Source organism: Oncorhynchus gorbuscha, unplaced genomic scaffold (genome assembly GCF_021184085.1).
Source record: "Oncorhynchus gorbuscha isolate QuinsamMale2020 ecotype Even-year unplaced genomic scaffold, OgorEven_v1.0 Un_scaffold_3364, whole genome shotgun sequence".
NCBI classification, from domain to species: domain Eukaryota; kingdom Metazoa; phylum Chordata; class Actinopteri; order Salmoniformes; family Salmonidae; genus Oncorhynchus; species Oncorhynchus gorbuscha.
In genome coordinates this window covers 1-26,688 of record NW_025747622.1, presented here as the reverse complement: position 1 = coordinate 26,688, position 26,688 = coordinate 1, and the positions used below count along the sequence as shown (strand labels likewise).

The 26,688-nt window shown below is 43.4% G+C and overlaps 1 protein-coding gene across 1 annotated transcript in view; it reads right to left on the bottom strand.

Annotated features, from left to right (window-relative positions):
• Nucleotides 1-24,914, bottom strand: part of LOC124027603 (ryanodine receptor 2-like) — a gene marked incomplete at its 3' end in the record, with an annotated part of 41,190 nt that extends 16,276 nt beyond the window's left edge. The window contains exons 1-8 of the mRNA XM_046339970.1: nt 24,267-24,914; nt 23,514-23,626; nt 20,943-21,039; nt 16,251-16,357; nt 15,129-15,180; nt 14,445-14,495; nt 11,395-11,494; nt 8,703-8,782 (exon numbers count right to left, since the gene is read on the bottom strand). Coding sequence (XP_046195926.1) covers nt 8,703-8,782; nt 11,395-11,494; nt 14,445-14,495; nt 15,129-15,180; nt 16,251-16,357; nt 20,943-21,039; nt 23,514-23,626; nt 24,267-24,374 — 708 coding nt within the window. The remainder of the gene's footprint in view (nt 1-8,702; nt 8,783-11,394; nt 11,495-14,444; nt 14,496-15,128; nt 15,181-16,250; nt 16,358-20,942; nt 21,040-23,513; nt 23,627-24,266) is intronic.
• Nucleotides 24,915-26,688: the final 1,774 nt, after the last annotated feature.

Here is a 26,688-nt window from a genome sequence, read left to right as displayed (position 1 = left end):
GAGAGAGTAAACACTACAGAGACATGAGAAAGTAAACACTACAGAGACATGAGAGAGTAACACTACAGAGACATGAGAGAGTAAACACTACAGAGACATGAGAGAGTAACACTACAGAGACATGAGAGAGTAACACTACAGAGACATTAGAGAGTAAACACTACAGAGACATTAGAGAGTAAACACTACAGAGACATGAGAGAGTAAACACTACAGAGACATGAGAGAGTAAACACTACAGAGACATGAGAGAGTAAACACTACAGAGACATGAGAGAGTAAACACTACAGAGACATGAGAGAGTAACACTACAGAGCCATGAGAGAGTAAACACTACAGAGACATGAGAGAGTAAACACTACAGAGACATGAGAGAGTAACACTACAGAGACATTAGAGAGTAAACACTACAGAGACATGAGAGAGTAAACACTACAGAGACATGAGAGAGTAACACTACAGAGACATTAGAGAGTAAACACTACAGAGACATGAGAGAGTAACACTACAGAGACATTAGAGAGTAAACACTACAGAGACATGAGAGAGTAACACTACAGAGACACAGAGACATGAGAGAGTAAACACTACAGAGACATGAGAGAGTAAACACTACAGAGACATGAGAGAGTAAACACTACAGAGACATGAGAGAGTAACACTACAGAGACATGAGAGAGTAAACACTACAGAGACACAGAGACATGAGAGAGTAAACACTACAGAGACATGAGAGAGTAAACACTACAGAGACATGAGAGAGTAACACTACAGAGACATGAGAGAGTAACAGTAAACACACAGAGACATGAGAGAGTAAACACTACAGAGACATGAGAGAGTAAACACTACAGAGACATGAGAGAGTAACACAGAGACATGAGAGAGTAAACACTACAGAGACATGAGAGAGTAAACACTACAGAGACATGAGAGAGTAAACACTACAGAGACATGAGAGAGTAACACTACAGAGACATGAGAGAGTAAACACTACAGAGACATGAGAGAGTAAACACTACAGAGACATTAGAGAGTAAACACTACAGAGACATGAGAGAGTAAACACTACAGAGACATGAGAGAGTAAACACTACAGAGACATCAGAGAGTAAACACTACAGAGACATGAGAGAGTAAACACTACAGAGACATGAGAGAGTAAACACTACAGAGACAGTAAACACTACAGAGACATTAGAGAGTAAACACTACAGAGACATGAGAGAGTAAACACTACAGAGACATGAGAGAGTAAACACTACAGAGACATGAGAGAGTAAACACTACAGAGACATGAGAGAGTAAACACTACAGAGACATGAGAGAGTAAACACTACAGAGACATGAGAGAGTAAACACTACAGAGACACAGAGACATGAGAGAGTAAACACTACAGAGACATGAGAGAGTAAACACTACAGAGACATGAGAGAGTAAACACTACAGAGACATGAGAGAGTAAACACTACAGAGACATGAGAGTAACACAGAGACATGAGAGAGTAAACACTACAGAGACATGAGAGAGTAAACACTACAGAGACATGAGAGAGTAAACACTACAGAGACATGAGAGAGTAAACACTACAGAGACATGAGAGAGTAAACACTACAGAGACATGAGAGAGTAAACACTACAGAGACATGAGAGAGTAAACACTACAGAGACATGAGAGAGTAAACACTACAGAGACATGAGAGAGTAAACACTACAGAGACATGAGAGAGTAAACACTACAGAGACATGAGAGAGTAAACACTACAGAGACATGAGAGAGACATTAGTAAACACTACAGAGACATGAGAGAGTAAACACTACAGAGACATGAGAGAGTAAACACTACAGAGACATGAGAGAGTAAACACTACAGAGACATGAGAGAGTAAACACTACAGAGACATGAGAGAGTAAACACTACAGAGACATGAGAGAGTAAACACTACAGAGACATGAGAGAGTAAACACTACAGAGACATGAGAGAGTAAACACTACAGAGACATGAGAGAGTAAACACTACAGAGACATGAGAGTAAACACTACAGAGACATGAGAGAGTAAACACTACAGAGACATGAGAGAGTAAACACTACAGAGACATGAGAGAGTAAACACTACAGAGACATGAGAGAGTAAACACTACAGAGAGACATGAGAGAGTAAACACTACAGAGACATGAGAGAGTAACACTACAGAGACATGAGAGAGTAACACTACAGAGACATGAGAGAGTAAACACTACAGAGACATGAGAGAGTAACACTACAGAGACATGAGAGAGTAAACACTACAGAGACATGAGAGAGTAACACTACAGAGACATGAGAGAGTAACACTACAGAGACACAGAGACATGAGAGAGTAACACTACAGAGACACAGAGACATTAGAGAGTAAACACTACAGAGACATGAGAGAGTAAACACTACAGAGACATGAGAGAGTAAACACTACAGAGACATGAGAGAGTAAACACTACAGAGACATGAGAGAGTAAACACTACAGAGACATGAGAGAGTAAACACTACAGAGACATGAGAGAGTAAACACTACAGAGACACAGAGACATGAGAGAGTAAACACTACAGAGACATGAGAGAGTAAACACTACAGAGACACAGAGACATGAGAGAGTAACACTACAGAGACACAGAGACATTAGAGAGTAAACACTACAGAGACATGAGAGAGTAAACACTACAGAGACATGAGAGAGTAAACACTACAGAGACATGAGAGAGTAAACACTACAGAGACATGAGAGAGTAACACTACAGAGACATGAGAGAGTAACACTACAGAGACACAGAGACATGAGAGAGTAACACTACAGAGACACAGAGACATGAGAGAGTAACACTACAGAGACATGAGAGAGTAAACACTACAGAGACATGAGAGAGTAAACACTACAGAGACATGAGAGAGTAAACACTACAGAGACATGAGAGAGTAACACTACAGAGACATGAGAGAGTAAACACTACAGAGACATGAGAGAGTAACACTACAGAGACATGAGAGAGTAAACACTACAGAGACACAGAGACATGAGAGAGTAAACACTACAGAGACATGAGAGAGTAAACACTACAGAGACATGAGAGAGTAAACACTACAGAGACACAGAGACATGAGAGAGTAAACACTACAGAGACATGAGAGAGTAACACTACAGAGACATGAGAGAGTAAACACTACAGAGACATGAGAGAGTAACACTACAGAGACACAGAGACATGAGAGAGTAAACACTACAGAGACATGAGAGAGTAAACACTACAGAGACATGAGAGAGTAAACACTACAGAGACATGAGAGAGTAAACACTACAGAGACATGAGAGAGTAAACACTACAGAGACATGAGAGAGTAACACTACAGAGACACAGAGACATGAGAGAGTAAACACTACAGAGACATGAGAGAGTAACACTACAGAGACACAGAGACATGAGAGAGTAAACACTACAGAGACATGAGAGAGTAAACACTACAGAGACATGAGAGAGTAAACACTACAGAGACATGAGAGAGTAAACACTACAGAGACATGAGAGAGTAAACACTACAGAGACATGAGAGAGTAAACACTACAGAGACATGAGAGAGTAAACACTACAGAGACATGAGAGAGTAAACACTACAGAGACACAGAGACATGAGAGAGTAAACACTACAGAGACACAGAGACATGAGAGAGTAACACTACAGAGACATGAGAGAGTAACACTACAGAGACATGAGAGAGTAAACACTACAGAGACACAGAGACATGAGAGAGTAACACTACAGAGACATGAGAGAGTAACACTACAGAGACATGAGAGAGTAAACACTACAGAGACACAGAGACATGAGAGAGTAACACTACAGAGACATGAGAGAGTAAACACTACAGAGACATGAGAGAGTAAACACTACAGAGACATGAGAGAGTAAACACTACAGAGACATGAGAGAGTAAACACTACAGAGACATGAGAGAGTAAACACTACAGAGACATGAGAGAGTAAACACTACAGAGACATGAGAGAGTAAACACTACAGAGACATGAGAGAGTAAACACTACAGAGACATGAGAGAGTAAACACTACAGAGACACAGAGACATGAGAGAGTAAACACTACAGAGACATGAGAGAGTAACACTACAGAGACATGAGAGAGTAAACACTACAGAGACACAGAGACATGAGAGAGTAAACACTACAGAGACATGAGAGAGTAAACACTACAGAGACATGAGAGAGTAAACACTACAGAGACATGAGAGAGTAAACACTACAGAGACATGAGAGAGTAAACACTACAGAGACATGAGAGAGTAAACACTACAGAGACATGAGAGAGTAACACTACAGAGACATGAGAGAGTAAACACTACAGAGACATGAGAGAGTAAACACTACAGAGACATGAGAGAGTAAACACTACAGAGACATGAGAGAGTAAACACTACAGAGACATGAGAGAGTAAACACTACAGAGACATGAGAGAGTAAACACTACAGAGACATGAGAGAGTAAACACTACAGAGACATGAGAGAGTAAACACTACAGAGTAAACACTACAGAGACAGAGTAAACACTACAGAGACATGAGAGAGTAAACACTACAGAGACATGAGAGAGTAAACACTACAGAGACATGAGAGAGTAAACACTACAGAGACATGAGAGAGTAAACACTACAGAGACATGAGAGAGTAAACACTACAGAGACATGAGAGAGTAAACACTACAGAGACATGAGAGAGTAACACTACAGAGACACAGAGACATGAGAGAGTAACACTACAGAGACACAGAGACATGAGAGAGTAAACACTACAGAGACACAGAGACATGAGAGAGTAAACACTACAGAGACATGAGAGAGTAACACTACAGAGACATGAGAGAGTAACACTACAGAGACACAGAGACATGAGAGAGTAACACTACAGAGACACAGAGACATTAGAGAGTAAACACTACAGAGACATGAGAGAGTAAACACTACAGAGACATGAGAGAGTAAACACTACAGAGACATGAGAGAGTAAACACTACAGAGACATGAGAGAGTAAACACTACAGAGACATGAGAGAGTAACACTACAGAGACACAGAGACATGAGAGAGTAACACTACAGAGACATGAGAGAGTAAACACTACAGAGACATGAGAGAGTAACACTACAGAGACATGAGAGAGTAAACACTACAGAGACATGAGAGAGTAAACACTACAGAGACATGAGAGAGTAACACTACAGAGACATGAGAGAGTAAACACTACAGAGACACAGAGACATGAGAGAGTAAACACTACAGAGACACAGAGACATGAGAGAGTAAACACTACAGAGACATGAGAGAGTAACACTACAGAGACATGAGAGAGTAAACACTACAGAGACACAGAGACATGAGAGAGTAAACACTACAGAGACACAGAGACATGAGAGAGTAAACACTACAGAGACATGAGAGAGTAAACACTACAGAGACACAGAGACATGAGAGAGTAAACACTACAGAGACATGAGAGAGTAACACTACAGAGACATGAGAGAGTAACACTACAGAGACACAGAGACATGAGAGAGTAACACTACAGAGACACAGAGACATTAGAGAGTAAACACTACAGAGACATGAGAGAGTAACACTACAGAGACATGAGAGAGTAAACACTACAGAGACATGAGAGAGTAAACACTACAGAGACATGAGAGAGTAAACACTACAGAGACATGAGAGAGTAAACACTACAGAGACATGAGAGAGTAAACACTACAGAGACATGAGAGAGTAAACACTACAGAGACATTAGAGAGTAAACACTACAGAGACACAGAGACATGAGAGAGTAACACTACAGAGACACAGAGACATTAGAGAGTAAACACTACAGAGACATGAGAGAGTAAACACTACAGAGACATGAGAGAGTAACACTACAGAGACACAGAGACATGAGAGAGTAAACACTACAGAGACATGAGAGAGTAAACACTACAGAGACATGAGAGAGTAACACTACAGAGACATGAGAGAGTAACACTACAGAGACACAGAGACATGAGAGAGTAACACTACAGAGACATGAGAGAGTAAACACTACAGAGACATGAGAGAGTAAACACTACAGAGACATGAGAGAGTAAACACTACAGAGACATGAGAGAGTAACACTACAGAGACATGAGAGAGTAACACTACAGAGACATGAGAGAGTAAACACTACAGAGACATGAGAGAGTAAACACTACAGAGACATGAGAGAGTAAACACTACAGAGACATGAGAGAGTAAACACTACAGAGACACAGAGACATGAGAGAGTAAACACTACAGAGACACAGAGACATGAGAGAGTAAACACTACAGAGACATGAGAGAGTAAACACTACAGAGACATGAGAGAGTAAACACTACAGAGACATGAGAGAGTAAACACTACAGAGACATGAGAGAGTAACACTACAGAGACACAGAGACATGAGAGAGTAACACTACAGAGACATGAGAGAGTAACACTACAGAGACATGAGAGAGTAAACACTACAGAGACACAGAGACATGAGAGAGTAACACTACAGAGACATGAGAGAGTAACACTACAGAGACATGAGAGAGTAACACTACAGAGACATGAGAGAGTAAACACTACAGAGACACAGAGACATGAGAGAGTAACACTACAGAGACACAGAGACATTAGAGAGTAAACACTACAGAGACATGAGAGAGTAACACTACAGAGACATGAGAGAGTAAACACTACAGAGACATGAGAGAGTAAACACTACAGAGACATGAGAGAGTAAACACTACAGAGACATGAGAGAGTAAACACTACAGAGACATGAGAGAGTAAACACTACAGAGACACAGAGACACGAGAGAGTAAACACTACAGAGACATGAGAGAGTAAACACTACAGAGACACAGAGACACGAGAGAGTAAACACTACAGAGACATGAGAGAGTAAACACTACAGAGACAAAGAGACACGAGAGAGTAAACACTACAGAGACATGAGAGAGTAAACACTACAGAGACATGAGAGAGTAACACTACAGAGACACAGAGACACGAGAGAGTAAACACTACAGAGACATGAGAGAGTAAACACTACAGAGACAAAGAGACACGAGAGAGTAAACACTACAGAGACATGAGAGAGTAAACACTACAGAGACATGAGAGAGTAACACTACAGAGACATGAGAGAGTAAACACTACAGAGACATGAGAGAGTAACACTACAGAGACACAGAGACATGAGAGAGTAACACTACAGAGACATGAGAGAGTAAACACTACAGAGACATGAGAGAGTAAACACTACAGAGACATTAGAGAGTAAACACTACAGAGACATGAGAGAGTAAACACTACAGAGACATTAGAGAGTAAACACTACAGAGACATGAGAGAGTAAACACTACAGAGACATGAGAGAGTAAACACTACAGAGATATGAGAGAGTAAACACTACAGAGACATTAGAGAGTAAACACTACAGAGACATGAGAGAGTAAACACTACAGGGACATGAGAGAGTAACACTACAGAGACATGAGAGAGTAAACACTACAGAGACATGAGAGAGTAAACACTACAGAGACATGAGAGAGTAACACTACAGAGACATGAGAGAGTAAACACTACAGAGACATGAGAGAGTAAACACTACAGAGACACAGAGACACGAGAGAGTAAACACTACAGAGACATGAGAGAGTAAACACTACAGAGACACAGAGACACGAGAGAGTAAACACTACAGAGACATGAGAGAGTAAACACTACAGAGACAAAGAGACACGAGAGAGTAAACACTACAGAGACATGAGAGAGTAAACACTACAGAGACATGAGAGAGTAAACACTACAGAGACACAGAGACATGAGAGAGTAACACTACAGAGACACAGAGACATGAGAGAGTAACACTACAGAGACATGAGAGAGTAACACTACAGAGACATGAGAGAGTAAACACTACAGAGACATTAGAGAGTAAACACTACAGAGACATGAGAGAGTAAACACTACAGAGACATGAGAGAGTAAACACTACAGAGACACAGAGACATGAGAGAGTAACACTACAGAGACACAGAGACATGAGAGAGTAAACACTACAGAGACATGAGAGAGTAAACACTACAGAGACACAGAGACACGAGAGAGTAAACACTACAGAGACATGAGAGAGTAAACACTACAGAGACACAGAGACACGAGAGAGTAAACACTACAGAGACATGAGAGAGTAAACACTACAGAGACAAAGAGACACGAGAGAGTAAACACTACAGAGACATGAGAGAGTAAACACTACAGAGACATGAGAGAGTAAACACTACAGAGACACAGAGACATTAGAGAGTAAACACTACAGAGACACAGAGACATGAGAGAGTAAACACTACAGGGACATGAGAGAGTAACACTACAGAGACATGAGAGAGTAACACTACAGAGACACAAACAACCTATATTCTATAAAGAAATACAAATAAAGTGACTAGAAATAAATTGGTTGATGCATTTTGACATTAGATGCCAGATACCATGGTAAGATTGATACAGTTTAATGGTAGATACCAGTTCGATAAGTGACTGATGCAGTTTAATGGTAGATACCAGGTCGATAAGTGACTGATGCAGTTTAATGGTAGATGGACCTACCTGCTGAACAGTCGAGTTGCCTCCATTGAGGACAGCTATCCCCAGCTTCAGAGTAGAGGCCACCATGGGACCCATCTCACCTGGTGGGGAACACAACACCTTTATACTGGGTCTAGTACGTCACAACGTAGCTGCCTACCTACTGTGGACAGAGCTCTGCTTTACTGTGAGAGTCATCTTTATACTGGGTCTAGTACGTCACAACGTAGCTGCCTACCTACTGTGGACAGAGCTCTGCTTTACTGTGAGAGTCATCTTTATACTGGGTCTAGTACGTCACAACGTAGCTACCTACCTACTGTGGACAGAGCTCTGCTTTACTGTGAGAGTCATCTTTATACTGGGTCTAGTACGTCACAACGTAGCTGCCTACCTACTGTGGACAGAGCTCTGCTTTACTGTGAGAGTCATCTTTATACTGGGTCTAGTACGTCACAACGTAGCTACCTACCTACTGTGGACAGAGCTCTGCTTTACTGTGAAAGTCATCTTTATACTGGGTCTAGTACGTCACAACGTAGCTGCCTACCTACTGTGGACAGAGCTCTGCTTTACTGTGTGTTATCTTTATACTGGGTCTAGTACGTCACAACGTAGCTACCTACCTACTGTGGACAGAGCTCTGCTTTACTGTGAGAGTCATCTTTATACTGGGTCTAGTACGTCACAACGTAGCTGCCTACCTACTGTGGACAGAGCTCTGCTTTACTGTGAGAGTCATCTTTATACTGGGTCTAGTACGTCACAACGTAGCTGCCTACCTACTGTGGACAGAGCTCTGCTTTACTGTGAGAGTCATCTTTATACTGGGTCTAGTACGTCACAACGTAGCTGCCTACCTACTGTGGACAGAGCTCTGCTTTACTGTGAAAGTCATCTTTATACTGGGTCTAGTACGTCACAACGTAGCTGCCTACCTACTGTGGACAGAGCTCTGCTTTACTGTGAGAGTCATCTTTATACTGGGTCTAGTACGTCACAACGTAGCTATCTACCTACTGTGGACAGAGCTCTGCTTTACTGTGAAAGTCATCTTTATACTGGGTCTAGTACGTCACAACGTAGCTGCCTACCTACTGTGGACAGAGCTCTGCTTTACTGTGAGAGTCATCTTTATACTGGGTCTAGTACGTCACAACGTAGCTGCCTACCTACTGTGGACAGAGCTCTGCTTTACTGTGTGTTATCTTTATACTGGGTCTAGTACGTCACAACGTAGCTGCCTACCTACTCTGGACAGAGCTCTGCTTTACTGTGAGAGTCATCTTTATACTGGGTCTAGTACGTCACAACGTAGCTACCTACCTACTGTGGACAGAGCTCTGCTTTACTGTGTGTTATCTTTATACTGGGTCTAGTACGTCACAACGTAGCTGCCTACCTACTGTGGACAGAGCTCTGCTTTACTGTGAGAGTCATCTTTATACTGGGTCTAGTACGTCACAACGTAGCTGCCTACCTACTGTGGACAGAGCTCTGCTTTACTGTGTGTTATCTTTATACTGGGTCTAGTACGTCACAACGTAGCTGCCTACCTACTGTGGACAGAGCTCTGCTTTACTGTGTGTTATCTTTATACTGGGTCTAGTACGTCACAACGTAGCTGCCTACCTACTGTGGACAGAGCTCTGCTTTACTGTGTGTTAAGGGTCACTGAGATGTCCAATGTATTCATCACACATGGCTGCTCTTTCAATAACAGACTGACCAGGTGAATCCAGGTGAAAGATATGCTCCCACTTCAATCAGTGTATATGAAGGGGAGGAGACATGTAGAGGAGGGGGAGGAGACATGTAGAGGAGGGGGAGGAGACATGTAGATGAGGGGAGGAGACATGTAGATGAGGGGAGGAGCCATGTAGATGAAGGGGGAGGAGACATTCAGATGAAGGGGAGGAGACATTCAGATGAAGGGGGAGGAGACATTCAGATGAAGGTGAGGGGACATGTAGATGAAGGGGAGGAGGCATGTAGATGAGGGGGAGGGGACATGTAGATGAAGGGGAGGAGACATGTAGATGAAGGTGAGGGGACATGTCGATGAGGGGGAGGAGACATGTAGATAAAGGGGAGGAGACATGTAGATGAGGGGAGGAGACATGCAGATGAAGGGGAGGAGACGTGTAGATGAAGGGGAGGCGACATGTAGATGAAGGGGAGGAGACGGGGGTTAAAGAAGGATTTTTAAGCCTGGAGACAATTGAGACTTTGATACTGTGTGTGTGACATTCAGAGGGTGAATGGGCAATACTAAATATTCAAGTGCCTTTGAACAGGGTGTGGTAGTAGGGTCCAGGGCGCACCGGTTTTTGCCAAGAACTGCAACGCTGCTGGGTTTTTCATGCTCAACAGTTTCCTGTGTATCAAGAATATAGTCCACCACCCAAAGGACATCCAGCCAACCTGACACAACTGTCAACATGGGAAGTCATTCAGACACCTTGTAGAGTCAACATGGACCAGCATCCCCAATGTGTCACTCTTTCAGACACCTTGTAGAGTCAACATGGGCCAGCATCCCCTGTGTCACTGTTTCAGACACCTTGTGGAGTCCATGACCCGACGAATCGAGTCTGTTCTGAGGGTCGAAAAGGGGGTAGGGGGGTGCAGCGACCCAACATTAGGAAGGTGTTCCTAATGTTTTGTCCACTCGGTGGACATCCTGTTCATCCATTGTACTCAGAGAGCTTACCTTTGCTGGCGCTGATAGTCTGCAGCACCATCTCTGCAGCACCTCGGTCGTGTAACCTGGCCTGCTGATATAGCAGCTTCTGTTTCTCCATCTCTTTTTCCTACAGGAGGGAGGGAGGAAGAGGAGGAGGAGGAGGAGAGACCTGAGAGACTGCACCTTCCTGTCCAATCAGACCACCGTGCGCCCATCGGGCTACAAGACACTCAACACCACCCTGGAGGTGAAGACCTACTCCTGCACCAGGTCCAAGATCACCTTCCGTAGGTGTATTCTATCAAAGTCTAATTAAATTCAGGATGATGTCATCTGTGTTAATAATGCCTGTTGAAGACAAATGTATTACAATACATAACCACAGGGCCCCACGTTGGCTAGTTAAGACTACAGAGGGCTTGGAGCTGGATGGGAGCAGGCAGTCTGTCTGTGTGTTAGTACAGTGAGGTGGACTGTAAGCTCAGTGCTGAGGGACATGAGACAGATGAGACAACGAGGGGGACAGTGTCATGTCTCCAGCAACACCCACTGAAACAGTGACAACCGAACAGCAGCAACACCTCTGCCTGACTGAGGGAACAGCATGGCAGAGAGCGCTATAGGGGTCCAGGCGTGGCTGCTTCCCCACTTTCCATCTGAGCCACAGCAGAAGGACACAAGGGGATGGAAGAGCTCGGGAAAAGCAAGATGGCCGCTCTCCTAATTTAGGCTTTTTTTGAATCTTTTTTTTTTACTGTGTTGAAGGAAAAAAAACAAATCAGGAAGCGGAGAGGGGCGGGGCGGGGATGAACGATATGAATGAGGAACCTTCAAAAGGAACAGGAAATACAGAAATACCGGAAAGGAAACAAGATGCAAAATCAACAAGAGACAGTTGTGTTTTTTTTTTTGAGAACTTTGTTACCAGAGATTCTTCCTCCTTCTTGGCAATTTTGTTGCTTAAACCTTTGTTTATATCACACTGGGGAAACAGAATGGTGTCATTTCACACGGATCCCACCCAGCTATACTCAGAAAATAGAAAAACCTCCTAGAAAATGGTGGTGAAAAGATTGGTGTAATGAGGACATGATGTGGTCCTGAGGAGCTGCCTACTGAAAAGCCATGCTGATTAACATCCTCAGTGTTTTACGGGTGTAATAAGGACAGTATGTGGTCCTGAGGAGCTGCCTACTGAAAAGCCATGCTGATTAACATCCTCAGTGTTTTACGGGTGTAATAAGGACAGGATATGGTCCTGAGGAGCAGCCTACTGAAAAGCCATGCTGATTAACATCCTCAGTGTTTTACGGGTGTCGCTGCATGATCACACAAACCACACGAGGAGAAAAAAAAGCTAGAGATGTACACCATGTTCCATTATAACAGGGGCTCCAGAGTGGAGAAGAGGTCTAAGAGGCACTGCGTCTCGGTGCTACAGGCGTCATTACATACGTCCCCTGGTTCGATTCCAGGCTGTATCACAACCGGCCGTGATTGGGAGTTCAAAAGGGCGGAGCACAATTGGCCCCAGCGTCGTCCGGGGTTAGGGTTTGGCCAGGGTAGGCCGTCATTGGCCCCAGTGTCGTCCGGGTTTAGGGTTTGGCCAGGGTAGGCCATCATTGGCCCCAGTGTCGTCCGGGTTTAGGGTTTGGCCAGGGTAGGCCGTCATTGGCCCCAGTGTCGTCCGGGTTTAGGGTTTGGCCAGGGTAGGCCGTCATTGGCCCCAGTGTCGTCCGGGTTTAGGGTTTGGCCAGGGTAGGCCGTCATTGGCCCCAGTGTCGTCCGGGTTTAGGGTTTGGCCAGGGTATGTCGTCATTGGCCCCAGTGTCGTCCGGGTTTAGGGTTTGGCCAGGGTAGGCCGTCATTGTATATAAAGCATTTGTTCTTAACGCACTTGCCTCGTTAAATAAATCAAATAAAAAAATGTTGTCAATCTCTGGTAAATTACACCAGGTATGAGACCGATGAGCCATATCATTATCATCTGATCATCTGATTGTCAATGAACGATGTGTGAGAAAGTTTGAATTGCACAAGATTGTCTCAACTCAGCAGAGAAGACTCTACGTGCCCTACTCTTCAGGGGTCATTATCTCAACTCAGAGAGAAGACTCTAGCTTCCATCTCTTCAGGGGTCATTATCTCAACTCAGAGAGAAGACTCTAGCTTCCATCTCTTCAGGGGTCATTATCTCAACTCAGAGAGAAGACTCTACGTGCCCTACTCTTCAGGGGTCATTATCTCAACTCAGAGAGAAGACTCTACGTGCCCTACTCTTCAGGGGTCATTATCTCAACTCAGAGAGAAGACTCTACGTGCCCTACTCTTCAGGGGTCATTATCGCAACAAAGAGAGTAGACTCTACGTGCCCTACTCTTCAGGGGTCATTATCTCAACTCAGAGAGAAGACTCTACGTGCCCTACTCTTCAGGGGTCATTATCGCAACAAAGAGAGTAGACTCTACGTGCCCTACTCTTCAGGGGTCATTATCTCAACTCAGAGAGAAGACTCTACGTGCCCTACTCTTCAGGGGTCATTATCTCAACTCAGAGAGAAGACTCTACGTGCCCTACTCTTCAGGGGTCATTATCTCAACTCAGAGAGAAGACTCTACGTGCCCTACTCTTCAGGGGTCATTATCTCAACAAAGAGAGTAGACTCTACGTGCCCTACTCTTCAGGGGTCATTATCTCAACTCAGAGAGAAGACTCTACGTGCCCTACTCTTCAGGGGTCATTGTCTCAACTCAGAGAGAAGACTCTACGTGCCCTACTCTTCAGGGGTCATTATCTCAACTCAGAGAGTAGACTCTACGTGCCCTACTCTTCAGGGGTCATTATCTCAACTCAGAGAGAAGACTCTACGTGCCCTACTCTTCAGGGGTCATTATCTCAACTCAGAGAGTAGACTCTACGTGCCCTACTCTTCAGGGGTCATTTAAAAGCTGCCTGCAAGCCATGGGAAACGAAATAACCCACATTTTAAAAGACGTCACCCTCTTTTTAAAATGCTTCTGGGGGAGGGATGGGCAAACGTTAAATGGGTTGGACGGTGTTCAAGAGGAGATACCTACTTCAAAAGTCTTCACCTCCTCTCCATCCTCATCCTCTTCATCATGACAGCTCTGGTGGAGAAATGGATGATACAGAAAGAGAAAGACATCATAACCAATCAAGCAATCAACCAAGTGATCGGACCAATCAAATAATAAATCAATCAACCAATGAAGTGATAGGACCAATCAAATAATAAATCAATCAACCAATGAAGTGATCGGACCAATCAAATAATAAATCAATCAACCAATGAAGTGATCGGACCAATCAAATAATAAATCAATCAACCAATGAAGTGATCGGACCAATCAAATAATAAATCAATCAACCAATGAAGTGATAGGACCAATCAAATAATAAATCAATCAACCAATGAAGTGATAGGACCAATCAAATAATAAATCAATCAACCAATGAAGTGATAGGACCAATCAAATAATAAATCAATCAACCAATGAAGTGATAGGACCAATCAAATAATAAATCAATCAACCAATGAAGTGATAGGACCAATCAAATAATAAATCAATCAACCAATGAAGTGATAGGACCAATCAAATAATAAATCAATCAACCAATGAAGTGATCGGACCAATCAAATAATAAATCAATCAACCAATGAAGTGATCGGACCAATCAAGTAATTGATGAATCAGTAGAAAAACATAATGGATTAAGACCACTCTGAATACAAGAGGTACCTTAGCCATAATGTCAGCATAGGCCATGTAGAGAATGTCCTCTTCCAGCTTACTGCAACACACAGTAGATAAGGTCATTATTATTGTGTCATAACGAGTAGTAGAATCAGGAAGGTTCTAGAACATCAGGTAGACATCAGATCCACTGTAATGGAAGTGTTACTAATGCCAATATCAGTTACAGCCCTGGCATTACTATGGTTTTATACCACCAGGTAGAGAGGATGATGTATCTTTTACACCTGCATTGTTTGCTGTTTGCTGTTTGGGGTTTTAGGCTGGGTTTCTGTACAGCACTTTGAGATATCAGCTGATGTACGAAGGGCTATATAAATAAATTTGATTTGATATAGAGAGTGTTACAGTCCTGGTATTACTATGGTTTTATTACTATAGTTTACTAGGACCAGCTACAGAGCAGAGATACACACCACTACAGAAGGAAACATTACTAGTTACAGTCCTGGTATGACTAAGGTTTACTAGGACCAGCTACAGAGCAGATATACCCACCTCTATAAAGGAAACATTACTAGTTACAGTCCTGGTATGACTATAGTTTACTAGGACCAGCTACAGAGCAGAGATACCCACCTCTATAAAGGAAACATTACTAATTACAGTCCTGGTATGACTATAGTTTACTAGGACCAGCTACAGAGCAGATATACCCACCTCTATAAACGAAACATTACTAGTTACAGTCCTGGTATGACTATAGTTTACTAGGACCAGCTAGAGAGCAGAGATACCCACCTCCATAAAGGAAACATTACTAGCATCACTATTAGTTACAGTCCTGGTATTACTATAGTTTACTAGGACCAGCTACAGAGCAGAGATACCCACCTCTATAAAGGACACATTAGTCGCTCTGGATAAGAGCGTCTGCTAAATGACTTAAATGTAAATTGTATGACTATAGTTTACTAGGACCAGCTACAGAGCAGATATACCCACCACTATAAAGGACACATTACTAGTTACAGTCCTGGTATGACTATGGTTTACTAGGACCAGCTACAGAGCAGAGATACCCACCTCTATAAAGGAAACATTACTAGTTACAGTCCTGGTATGACTATAGTTTACTAGGACCAGCTACAGAGCAGAGGTACACACCACTTCTCAGTCAGGGCCGTCCTACTGAATAACTGTATGAGCTGATGAAGAGGGTCGATCCTCTTGGCTCCCTCATCTTCTTCAGGAGGCTCCTCTCCTCCAGGTCTCTGTGAAGACAGAATAAAAAATTAAAAATGGTTCTTCACAATCCACAAACGTCAAACGTCTCTTCCTACGGTAACTTCTAGGCCACACTACATCTACACAGGTAACAAGTCTCTCTTCCTACGGTAACTTCTAGTCTACACTACATCTACACAGGTAACAAGTCTCTCTTCCTACGGTAACTTCTAGTCTACACTACATCTACACAGGTAACAAGTCTCTCTTCCTACGGTAACTTCTAGTCTACACTACATCTACACAGGTAACAAGTCTCTCTTCCTACGGTAACTTCTAGTCTACACTACATCTACACAGGTAACAAGTCTCTCTTCCTACGGTAACTTCTAGTCTACATTACATCTACACAGGTAACAAGTCTCTCTTCCTACGGTAACTTCTAGTCTACATTACATCTACACAGGTAACAAGTCTCTCTTCCTACGGTAACTTCTAGTCTACATTACATCTACACAGGTAACAAGTCTCTCTTCCTACGGTAACTTCTAGTCTACACTACATCTACACAGGTAACAAGTCTCTCTTCCTACGGTAACTTCTAGTCTACACTACATCTACACAGGTAACAAGTCTCTCTTCCTACGGTAACTTCTAGTCTACACTACATCTACACAGGTAACAAGTCTCTCTTCCTACGGTAACTTCTAGGCCACACTACATCTACACAGGTAACAAGTCTCTCTTCCTACGGTAACTTCTAGTCTACACTACATCTACACAGGTAACAAGTCTCTCTTCCTACGGTAACTTCTAGTCTACATTACATCTACACAGGTAACAAGTCTCTCTTCCTACGGTAACTTCTAGTCTACACTACATCTACACAGGTAACAAGTCTCTCTTCCTACGGTAACTTCTAGTCTACATTACATCTACACAGGTAACAAGTCTCTCTTCCTACGGTAACTTCTAGTCTACATTACATCTACACAGGTAACAAGTCTCTCTTCCTACGGTAACTTCTAGTCTACATTACATCATTGTGGTCCTTCTGTAGCTCAGTTGGTAGAGCATGGCGCTTGTAACGCCAGGATAGTGGGTTCAATCCCCGGGACCACCCATACGTAGAATGTATGCACACATGACTGTAAGTCGCTTTGGATAAAAGCGTCTGCTAAATGGCATATATATCTACACAGGTAACAAGTCTCTCTTCCTACGGTAACTTCTAGTCTACATTACATCTACACAGGTAACAAGTCTCTCTTCCTACGGTAACTTCTAGTCAACATTACATCTACACAGGTAACAAGTCTCAACCACAAAATAAACTCTGATAAGGATCACATCATCTTTCTGGGAACAAAAACATGTTATGAACACTATTCCCTAGAAACCATATGAACACTACTCCCTAGAGACCATATGTACACTACTCCCTAGAGACCATATGAACACTATTCCCTAGAGACCATATGAACACTACTCCCTAGAGACCATATGAACACTACTCCCTAGTGACCATATGAACACTACTCCCTAGAGACCATATGAACACTACTCCCTAGAGACCATATGAACACTACTCCCTAGAGACCATATGAACACTACTCCCTAGAGACCATATGAACACTACTCCCTAGAGACCATATGAACACTACTCCCTAGAGACCATATGAACACTACTCCTTAGAGACCATATGAACACTACTCCCTAGAGACCATATGAACACTACTCCCTAGAGACCATATGAACACTACTCCCTAGAGACCATATGAACACTACTCCCTAGAGACCATATGAACACTACTCCCTAGAGACCATATGAACACTACTCCCTAGTGACCATATGAACACTACTCCCTAGAGACCATATGAACACTACTCCCTAGAGACCATGGATGAATATATGAACATTACTCCCTAGAGACCATATGAACACTACTCCCTAGAGACCATATGAACACTACTCCCTAGAGACCATGGATGAATATATGAACATTACTCCCTAGAGACCATATGAACACTACTCCCTAGAGACCATATGAACACTACTCCCTAGAGACCAGTGATGAATATATTTGGGTGGGTGTTCCTTGAAAAATAAAACTGTTCTCATCTCAATTCAATCAACAACAATTCTCTACATTTTTCCAACAGGGTTTTCTATTCTACTCAGTACATCTACAATGGACTCTAGTTCATTCCAGGTAACTCTCTCTAGTCTCCTCCACATAATTCATTCCAGGTAATTCTCTCTAGTCTCCTCCACATGGTTCATTCCAGGTAACTCTCTCTAGTCTCCTCCACATAGTTCATTCCAGGTAACATTCCTCTCTAGTCTCCTCCACATAGTTCATTCCAGGTAACTCTCTCTAGTCTCCTCCACATAGTTCATTCCAGGTAACTCTCTCTAGTCTCCTCCACATAATTCATTCCAGGTAATTCTCTCTAGTCTCCTCCACATGGTTCATTCCAGGTAATTCTCTCTAGTCTCCTCCACATGGTTCATTCCAGGTAACTCTCTCTAGTCTCCTCCACATGGTTCATTCCAGGTAACTCTCTCTAGTCTCCTCCACATAGTTCATTCCAGGTAACTCTCTCTAGTCTCCTCCACATAGTTCATTCCAGGTAACTCTCTCTAGTCTCCTCCACATAGTTCATTCCAGGTAACTCTCTTTAGTCTCCTCCACATAGTTCATTCCAGGTAACTCTCTCTAGTCTCCTCCACATAGCTCATTCCAGGTAACTCTCTCTAGTCTCCTCCACATAATTCATTCCAGGTAACTCTCTCTAGTCTCCTCCATTATAGTTCATTCCAGGTAACTCTCTCTAGTCTCCTCCATTATAGTTCATTCCAGGTAACTCTCTCTAGTCTCCTCCATTATAGTTCATTCCAGGTAACTCTCTCTAGTCTCCTCCACATAATTCATTCCAGGTAACTCTCTCTAGTCTCCTCCACATAATTCATTCCAGGTAACTCTCTCTAGTCTCCTCCACATAGTTCATTCCAGGTAACTCTCTCTAGTCTCCTCCACATAGTTCATTCCTTCCCTCCGGTGCATTGAGAGGAAATTCTCAGAAACGTTATCTGAAAGGAATGCATCGTTGACTGCTTTTGTTTTGTAAACAATAGTCTGTTTCTTTGTGCTTTCAGAAAAAAGAAATCACTTCGCCCACAATGAATGCTGGGTATTGGAGCCTGGTTAACCCTATCATGACTTCATTTCAAACCGAGAGTTCTATGTCTGTGTGGCTGTGCTCAGAATATCAAATGGATGCTCCGCCAACAACATGAGGACGTGGTTTGTGTGCAGGCAGGAAAATAGCATCAACACAACAACACGTCATTAGAAACATATTGTAACGAGACACAGGCATTCCCTGCTGTGTGATTTCCCACACAGTGTTCCAGAATTCACACTTTAATGGAGGAACACTTACAGTCTGGTCCTCTATGAGCTTATCAATGGAGGAACACTTACAGTCTGGTCCTCTATGGGCTTATCAATGGAGTAACACTTACAGTCAGTCTGGCCCTCTATGAGCTTATCAATGAAGGAACACTTACAGTCAGTCTGGTCCTCTATGAGCTTATCAATGGAGGAACACTTACAGTCTGGTCCTCTATGAGCTTATTAATGGAGGAACACTTACAGTTAGTCTGGTCCTCTATGAGCTTATTAATGGAGGAACACTTACAGTTAGTCTGGTCCTGTATGAGCTTACCAATGGAGGAACACTTACAGTCAGGTCCTCTATGAGCTTATTAATGGAGGAACACTTATAGTCTGGTCCTCTATGAGCTTATCAATGGAGGGACACTTACAGTCAGGTCCTCTATGGGCTTATCAATGGAGGAACACTTACAGTCTGGTCCTCTATGAGCTTATCAATGGAGGAACACTTACAGTCAGGTCCTCTATGAGCTTATCAATGGAGGAACACTTACAGTCAGTCTGGTCCTCTATGAGCTTATCAATGGAGGAACACTTACAGTCAGGTCCTCTATGGGCTTATCAATGGAGGAACACTTACAGTCTGGTCCTGTATGAGCTTATCAATGGAGGAACACTTACAGTCAGGTCCTCTATGAGCTTATCAATGGAGGAACACTTACAGCCAGGTCCTCTATGAGCTTATCAATGGAGGAACACTTACAGTCAGTCTGGTCCTCTATGAGCTTATCAATGGAGGAACACTTACAGTCTGGTCCTCTATGAGCTTATCAATGGAGGAACACTTACAGTCAGTCTGGTCCTCTATGAGCTTATCAATGGAGGAACACTTACAGTCTGGTCCTCTATGAGCTTATCAATGGAGGAACACTTACAGTCAGTCTGGTCCTCTATGAGCTTATCAATGGAGGAACACTTACAGTCAGTCTGGTCCTCTATGAGCTTATCAATGGAGGAACACTTACAGTCTGGTCCTCTATGAGCTTATCAATGGAGGGACACTTACAGTCAGGTCCTCTATGAGCTTATCAATGGAGGAACACTTACAGTCTGGTCCTCTATGGGCTTATCAATGGAGGGACACTTACAGTCAGGTCCTCTATGAGCTTATCAATGGAGGAACACTTACAGTCTGGTCCTCTATGAGCTTATCAATGGAGGGACACTTACAGCCAGGTCCTCTATGAGCTTATCCTCAAAGTAGTGCTCCTCAGTCTCAATCCAGGACTTCTCATATCCCTGTAGAAACAGGTTGACCGCCCGGTGCCTGGTGGGAGACAGAGAGAAGTCATCAGAGGTGAATGGATGAATGAGAGAGCGAGAAGTCTGTCCTGGACAGGAAGTAGTAGTTGGACAGTGATCCTTTATAAAACTGCACAGAACAGGGGTTTCTGAAGATGTACTGCTGAGGCCCGTTGATTCACCAGGAGACGACAGGAATATGTTCATTTACATGTGGGGGTGGAGCAGGGTGAAAGAGAGGGTTAGTTAGGTAAGGCAGGTGGAGACATGTTTACCTGGGACTTGTTTACCTGGGTTAGTTAGAGTTAGGGTTAGTTAAGGAAGGCAAGTAGAGCCATGTGTACCTGGGTAGGTTGTACAGAGGAGCCATGTTTACCTGGGTAGGTTATACAGGGGAGCCATGTTTACCTGGGTAGGTTATACAGGGGAGCCATGTTTACCTGGGTAGGTTATACAGGGGAGCCATGTTTACCTGGGTAGGTTATAGAGGGGGGCCATGTTTACCTGGGTAGGTTATACATGGGAGCCATGTTTACCTGGGTAGGTTATACAGGGGAGCCATGTTTACCTGGGTAGGTTATACAGGGGAGCCATGTTTACCTGGGTAGGTTATAGAGGGGAGCCATGTTTACCTGGGTAGGTTATAGAGGGGAGCCATGTTTACCTGGGTAGGTTATACAGGGGAGCCATGTTTACCTGGGTAGGTTATACAGGGGAGTCATGTTTACCTGGGTAGGTTATACAGGGGAGCCATGTTTACCTGGGTAGGTTATACAGGGGAGACAAGTTTACCTGGGTAGGTTATACAGGGGAGCCATGTTTACCTGGGTAGGTTATACAGGAGAGCCATGTTTACCTGGGTAGGTTATAGAGGGGAGCCATGTTTACCTGGGTAGGTTATAGAGGGGAGCCATGTTTACCTGGGTAGGTTATACAGGGGAGCCATGTTTACCTGGGTAGGTTATACAGGGGGCCATGTTTACCTGGGTAGGTTATAGAGGGGAGCCATGTTTACCTGGGTAGTTTATACAGGGGAGCCATGTTTACCTGGGTAGGTTATAGAGGGGGGGCATATTTACCTGGGTAGGTTATACAGGGGAGCCATGTTTACCTGGGTAGGTTATACAGGGGAGCCATGTTTACCTGGGTAGGTTATACAGGGGAGCCATGTTTACCTGGGTAGGTTATACAGGGGAGCCATGTTTACCTGGGTAGGTTATACAGGGGAGCCATGTTTACCTAGGTAGGTTATACAGGGGAGCCATGTTTACCTGGGTAGGTTATACAGGGGAGCCATGTTTACCTGGGTAGGTTATACAGGGAGCCATGTTTACCTGGGTAGGTTATACAGGGAGCCATGTTTACCTAGGTAGGTTATACAGGGGTTACTAGGAAGGAAGTGGAGCCATGTGTACCTGGGTAGGTTATACAGACCATGTTTACCTGGGTAGGTTATAGAGGGGAGCCATGTTTACCTGGGTAGGTTATACAGGGGAGCCATGTTTACCTGGGTAGGTTATACAGGGGAGCCATGTTTACCTGGGTAGGTTATACAGGGGAGTCATGTTTACCTGGGTAGGTTATACAGGGGAGCCATGTTTACCTGGGTAGGTTATACAGGGGAGACAAGTTTACCTGGGTAGGTTATACAGGGGAGCCATGTTTACCTGGGTAGGTTATACAGGGGAGCCATGTTTACCTGGGTAGGTTATAGAGGGGAGCCATGTTTACCTGGGTAGGTTATAGAGGGGAGCCATGTTTACCTGGGTAGGTTATACAGGGGAGCCATGTTTACCTGGGTAGGTTATACAGGGGAGCCATGTTTACCTGGGTAGGTTATACAGGGGAGCCATGTTTACCTGGGTAGTTTATACAGGGGAGCCATGTTTACCTGGGTAGGTTATAGAGGGGGGGCATATTTACCTGGGTAGGTTATACAGGGGAGCCATGTTTACCTGGGTAGGTTATACAGGGGAGCCATGTTTACCTGGGTAGGTTATACAGGGGAGCCATGTTTACCTGGGTAGGTTATACAGGGGAGCCATGTTTACCTGGGTAGGTTATACAGGGGAGCCATGTTTACCTGGGTAGGTTATACAGGGGAGCCATGTTTACCTGGGTAGGTTATACAGGGGAGCCATGTTTACCTGGGTAGTTTATACAGGGGAGCCATGTTTACCTGGGTAGTTTATACAGGGGAGCCATGTTTACCTGGGTAGGTTATACAGGGGAGCCATGTTTACCTGGGTAGGTTATAGAGGGGAGCCATGTTTACCTGGGTAGGTTATAGAGGGGGCCCATGTTTACCTGGGTAGGTTATACAGGGGAGCCATGTTTACCTGGGTAGGTTATACAGGGGAGCCATGTTTACCTGGGTAGGTTATACAGGGGAGCCATGTTTACCTGGGTAGGTTATAGAGGGGAGCCATGTTTACCTGGGTAGGTTATAGAGGGGGCCCATGTTTACCTGGGTAGGTTATAGAGGGGGCCCATGTTTACCTGGGTAGGTTATACAGGGGAGCCATTCTGAAACAGGCCACTACAGCCCTCTTCCTCTGTTTAGAGAGCAGCTTGTGCCACACAGCCTTCTTGCTCCTTTGTGGATGTTCCACCTACAGGAAGAGGAAACGGAGAGGCACAACGTTACCGATTCACACAACTCAACGTTACCGATTCACACAACTCAACGTTACCGATTCACACAACTCAACGTTACCGATTCACACAACTCAACGTTAACGATTCACACAACTCAACGTTACCGATTCACACAACTCAACGTTACCGATTCACACAACTCAAACTCATTTCTAACTGGACTTCAGCAATCTGGGATAACACGCTAGGGGTCAAACTATTTAACTTTAAACTTTAAATCGCACATTGGAAATAAAATCGGTCACATTTTCTTTATGAGGATATTTAAACTTCCCTTTGCTGAGATGGAAATGACCCTCAGCCCTGCAGGAAAGGGCACAGCATCATAAAATACCAATGTTGTCCCCAGAAGTACTTTCCTTTGGATTTTTTCTAACATAATATACGACTTCAGACCCAGCTCATGTTCAATAGGCACCAAACTGAGAAAAACATTTTCCATGACAAAACATTTTAAAATGTGACTTTAAACCAAAGAAAATAGGCAGAAAGAGAGACGGACAGCCTGGTTTTCTGTTACTTAACATTTTGAAAACGTTTTCCCATTTGCATGGCCCTTAAATGAACAAGACCCTGATGTTTCCCAGAACCCACCTGGTCTAGATAGAAGAGGACGTGAGCGATGTCCAAGACTCTCTCTACAGTCTTCTCCGGGTCTGACGTGTCCTCGCTCCTGTTAGGAAGGTCCTTATACAGAGCCATCTGCCAGCGGATAGCAGGGTCCTCCAGCTACACACAGAGAGGATACATTATTGGGATTGAGGACAAACAGGAGGTTTAAGCATGTCTGAGGTCTAAGCTACGTGATGTCACTGTGAGGGTTAAGGTTCGTTAACCTGGTCTCCGTGTTTGGGTTTTCTATCCAACTCCTATAGTCATCGGCCAAAAAATAAGAGTTGGCTTTTTCAGCACGAAATCAAATCAAGATGTATTTATACAACACATATTAGACATGGAACGCAAAACATATCAGACATGGAACCCAACACATATTAGACATGGAACACAACACATATTAGACATGGAACCCAACACATATTAGACATGGAACCCAACACATATTAGACATGGAACCCAACACATATTAGACATGGAACACAACACATATTAGACATGGAACCCAACACATATCAGACATGGAACACAACACATATTAGACATGGAACGCAACACATATCAGACATGGAACGCAACACATATTAGACATGGAACACAACACATATTAGACATGGAACCCAACACATATTAGACATGGAACCCAACACATATCAGACATGGAACCCAACACATATTAGACTTGGAACGCAACACATATTAGACATGGAACCCAACACATATTAGACATGGAACACAACACATATTAGACATGGAACCCAACACATATTAGACATGGAACACAACACATATTAGACATGGAACCCAACACATATTAGACATGGAACCCTGAGGAAAAGGCTAAGTTAAAAAGGTATGAATGACAAGCACCCTGAGGAAAAGGCTAAGTTAAAAAGGTATGTTTTAAGATCTGTTTTAAATATGTCCACAGTTTCAGCCCCAGTTTCATCTTAGGCTTTGGGATAGTTAAACGGCCAGAACCAGAGGACCTGAGGGACCGCCTGGGTACAGAACTTAAAAGCATGTCTGACATGTATTGGGGTGAACCATCGTGGATGGATTTAAAAACCAATAGGAGGATCTTAAAATGTATCTTAAAATTAAAACCCACAGGCAGCCAGTGCACAGACCTTAAAACAGGTGTAATGTGTTCTCTCCATCTGGTAATGTGTTCTCTCCATCTGGTCTTGGTCAGTACCCTGCAGCATTCTGTATGTTTTGCTGTTGACAAATGGCTTTCTTGGGTAGACCAGACAGGAGAGCATTACAGTAGTCAAGCCTGCTTGTAATAAAAACATGGATGAGTCTCTCTGTATCGGCCTGATAGGGAAACGGCCGCACCTTGGCAATGGTCCTCAGGTGGTAAAAAGCTATTTTGGTCACATTACAAATGCGATTTGAAATTGAGTTCAGAGTCTAAAACAACAACTAGGTTTTTTTTACCTGGTGTTTTATCTTTATTGCCTGTAAATTAAAACGTGAGGCTACATTCTCTCTCTGAGCTTTTGGCTTCAACAATAAGTACCTCGAGCTGGAGGAAGTTGTGAGCCATCCAAGTATTTAAATCACTAATACAGTTGATTAATTTATCCGTGGACATAAAATTCTCTGGTGACACAGAAATACAAAGTTGATATCCCTTCGTAGCAGTGAAAATCAATGCTGTGCTTTCTGATAACCCTGCCAAGGGTAACATATATAAACTGAACAGGGTAACATATATATAAACTGAACAGTACCAGACTGATAACCCTGCCAAGGGGTAACATATATATAAACTGAACAGCACCAGACTGATAACCAGACCCTGCCAAGGGGTAACATACCTGTATATAAACTGAACAGTACCAGACTGATAACCCTGCCAAGGGGTAACATATATATAAACTGAACAGTACCAGACTGATAACCCTGCCAAGGGGTAACATATATAAACTGAACAGTACCAGACTGATAACCCTGCCAAGGGGTAACATATATAAACTGAACAGTACCAGACTGATAACCCTGCCAAGGGGTAACATATATAAACTGAACAGTACCAGACTGATAACCCTGCCAAGGGGTAACATACCTGTATATAAACTGAACAGTACCAGACTGATAACCCTGCCAAGGGGTAACATATATAAACTGAACAGTACCAGACTGATAACCCTGCCAAGGGGTAACATATATAAACTGAACAGTACCAGACTGATAACCCTGCCAAGGGGTAACATACCTGTATATAAACTGAACAGTACCGGACCCAAACCTGAACCTTGTGGAACGCCACGTGATATGTATTATGTTCACCAAGAGTGACAAAAAAGCTCTGGACCGGTTAAATCGGTCCTAAACCAATTTAGAACTGGACCGGAGAGGTCAAACCAACGTCTCCTGAACCCGAGAGGTCAAA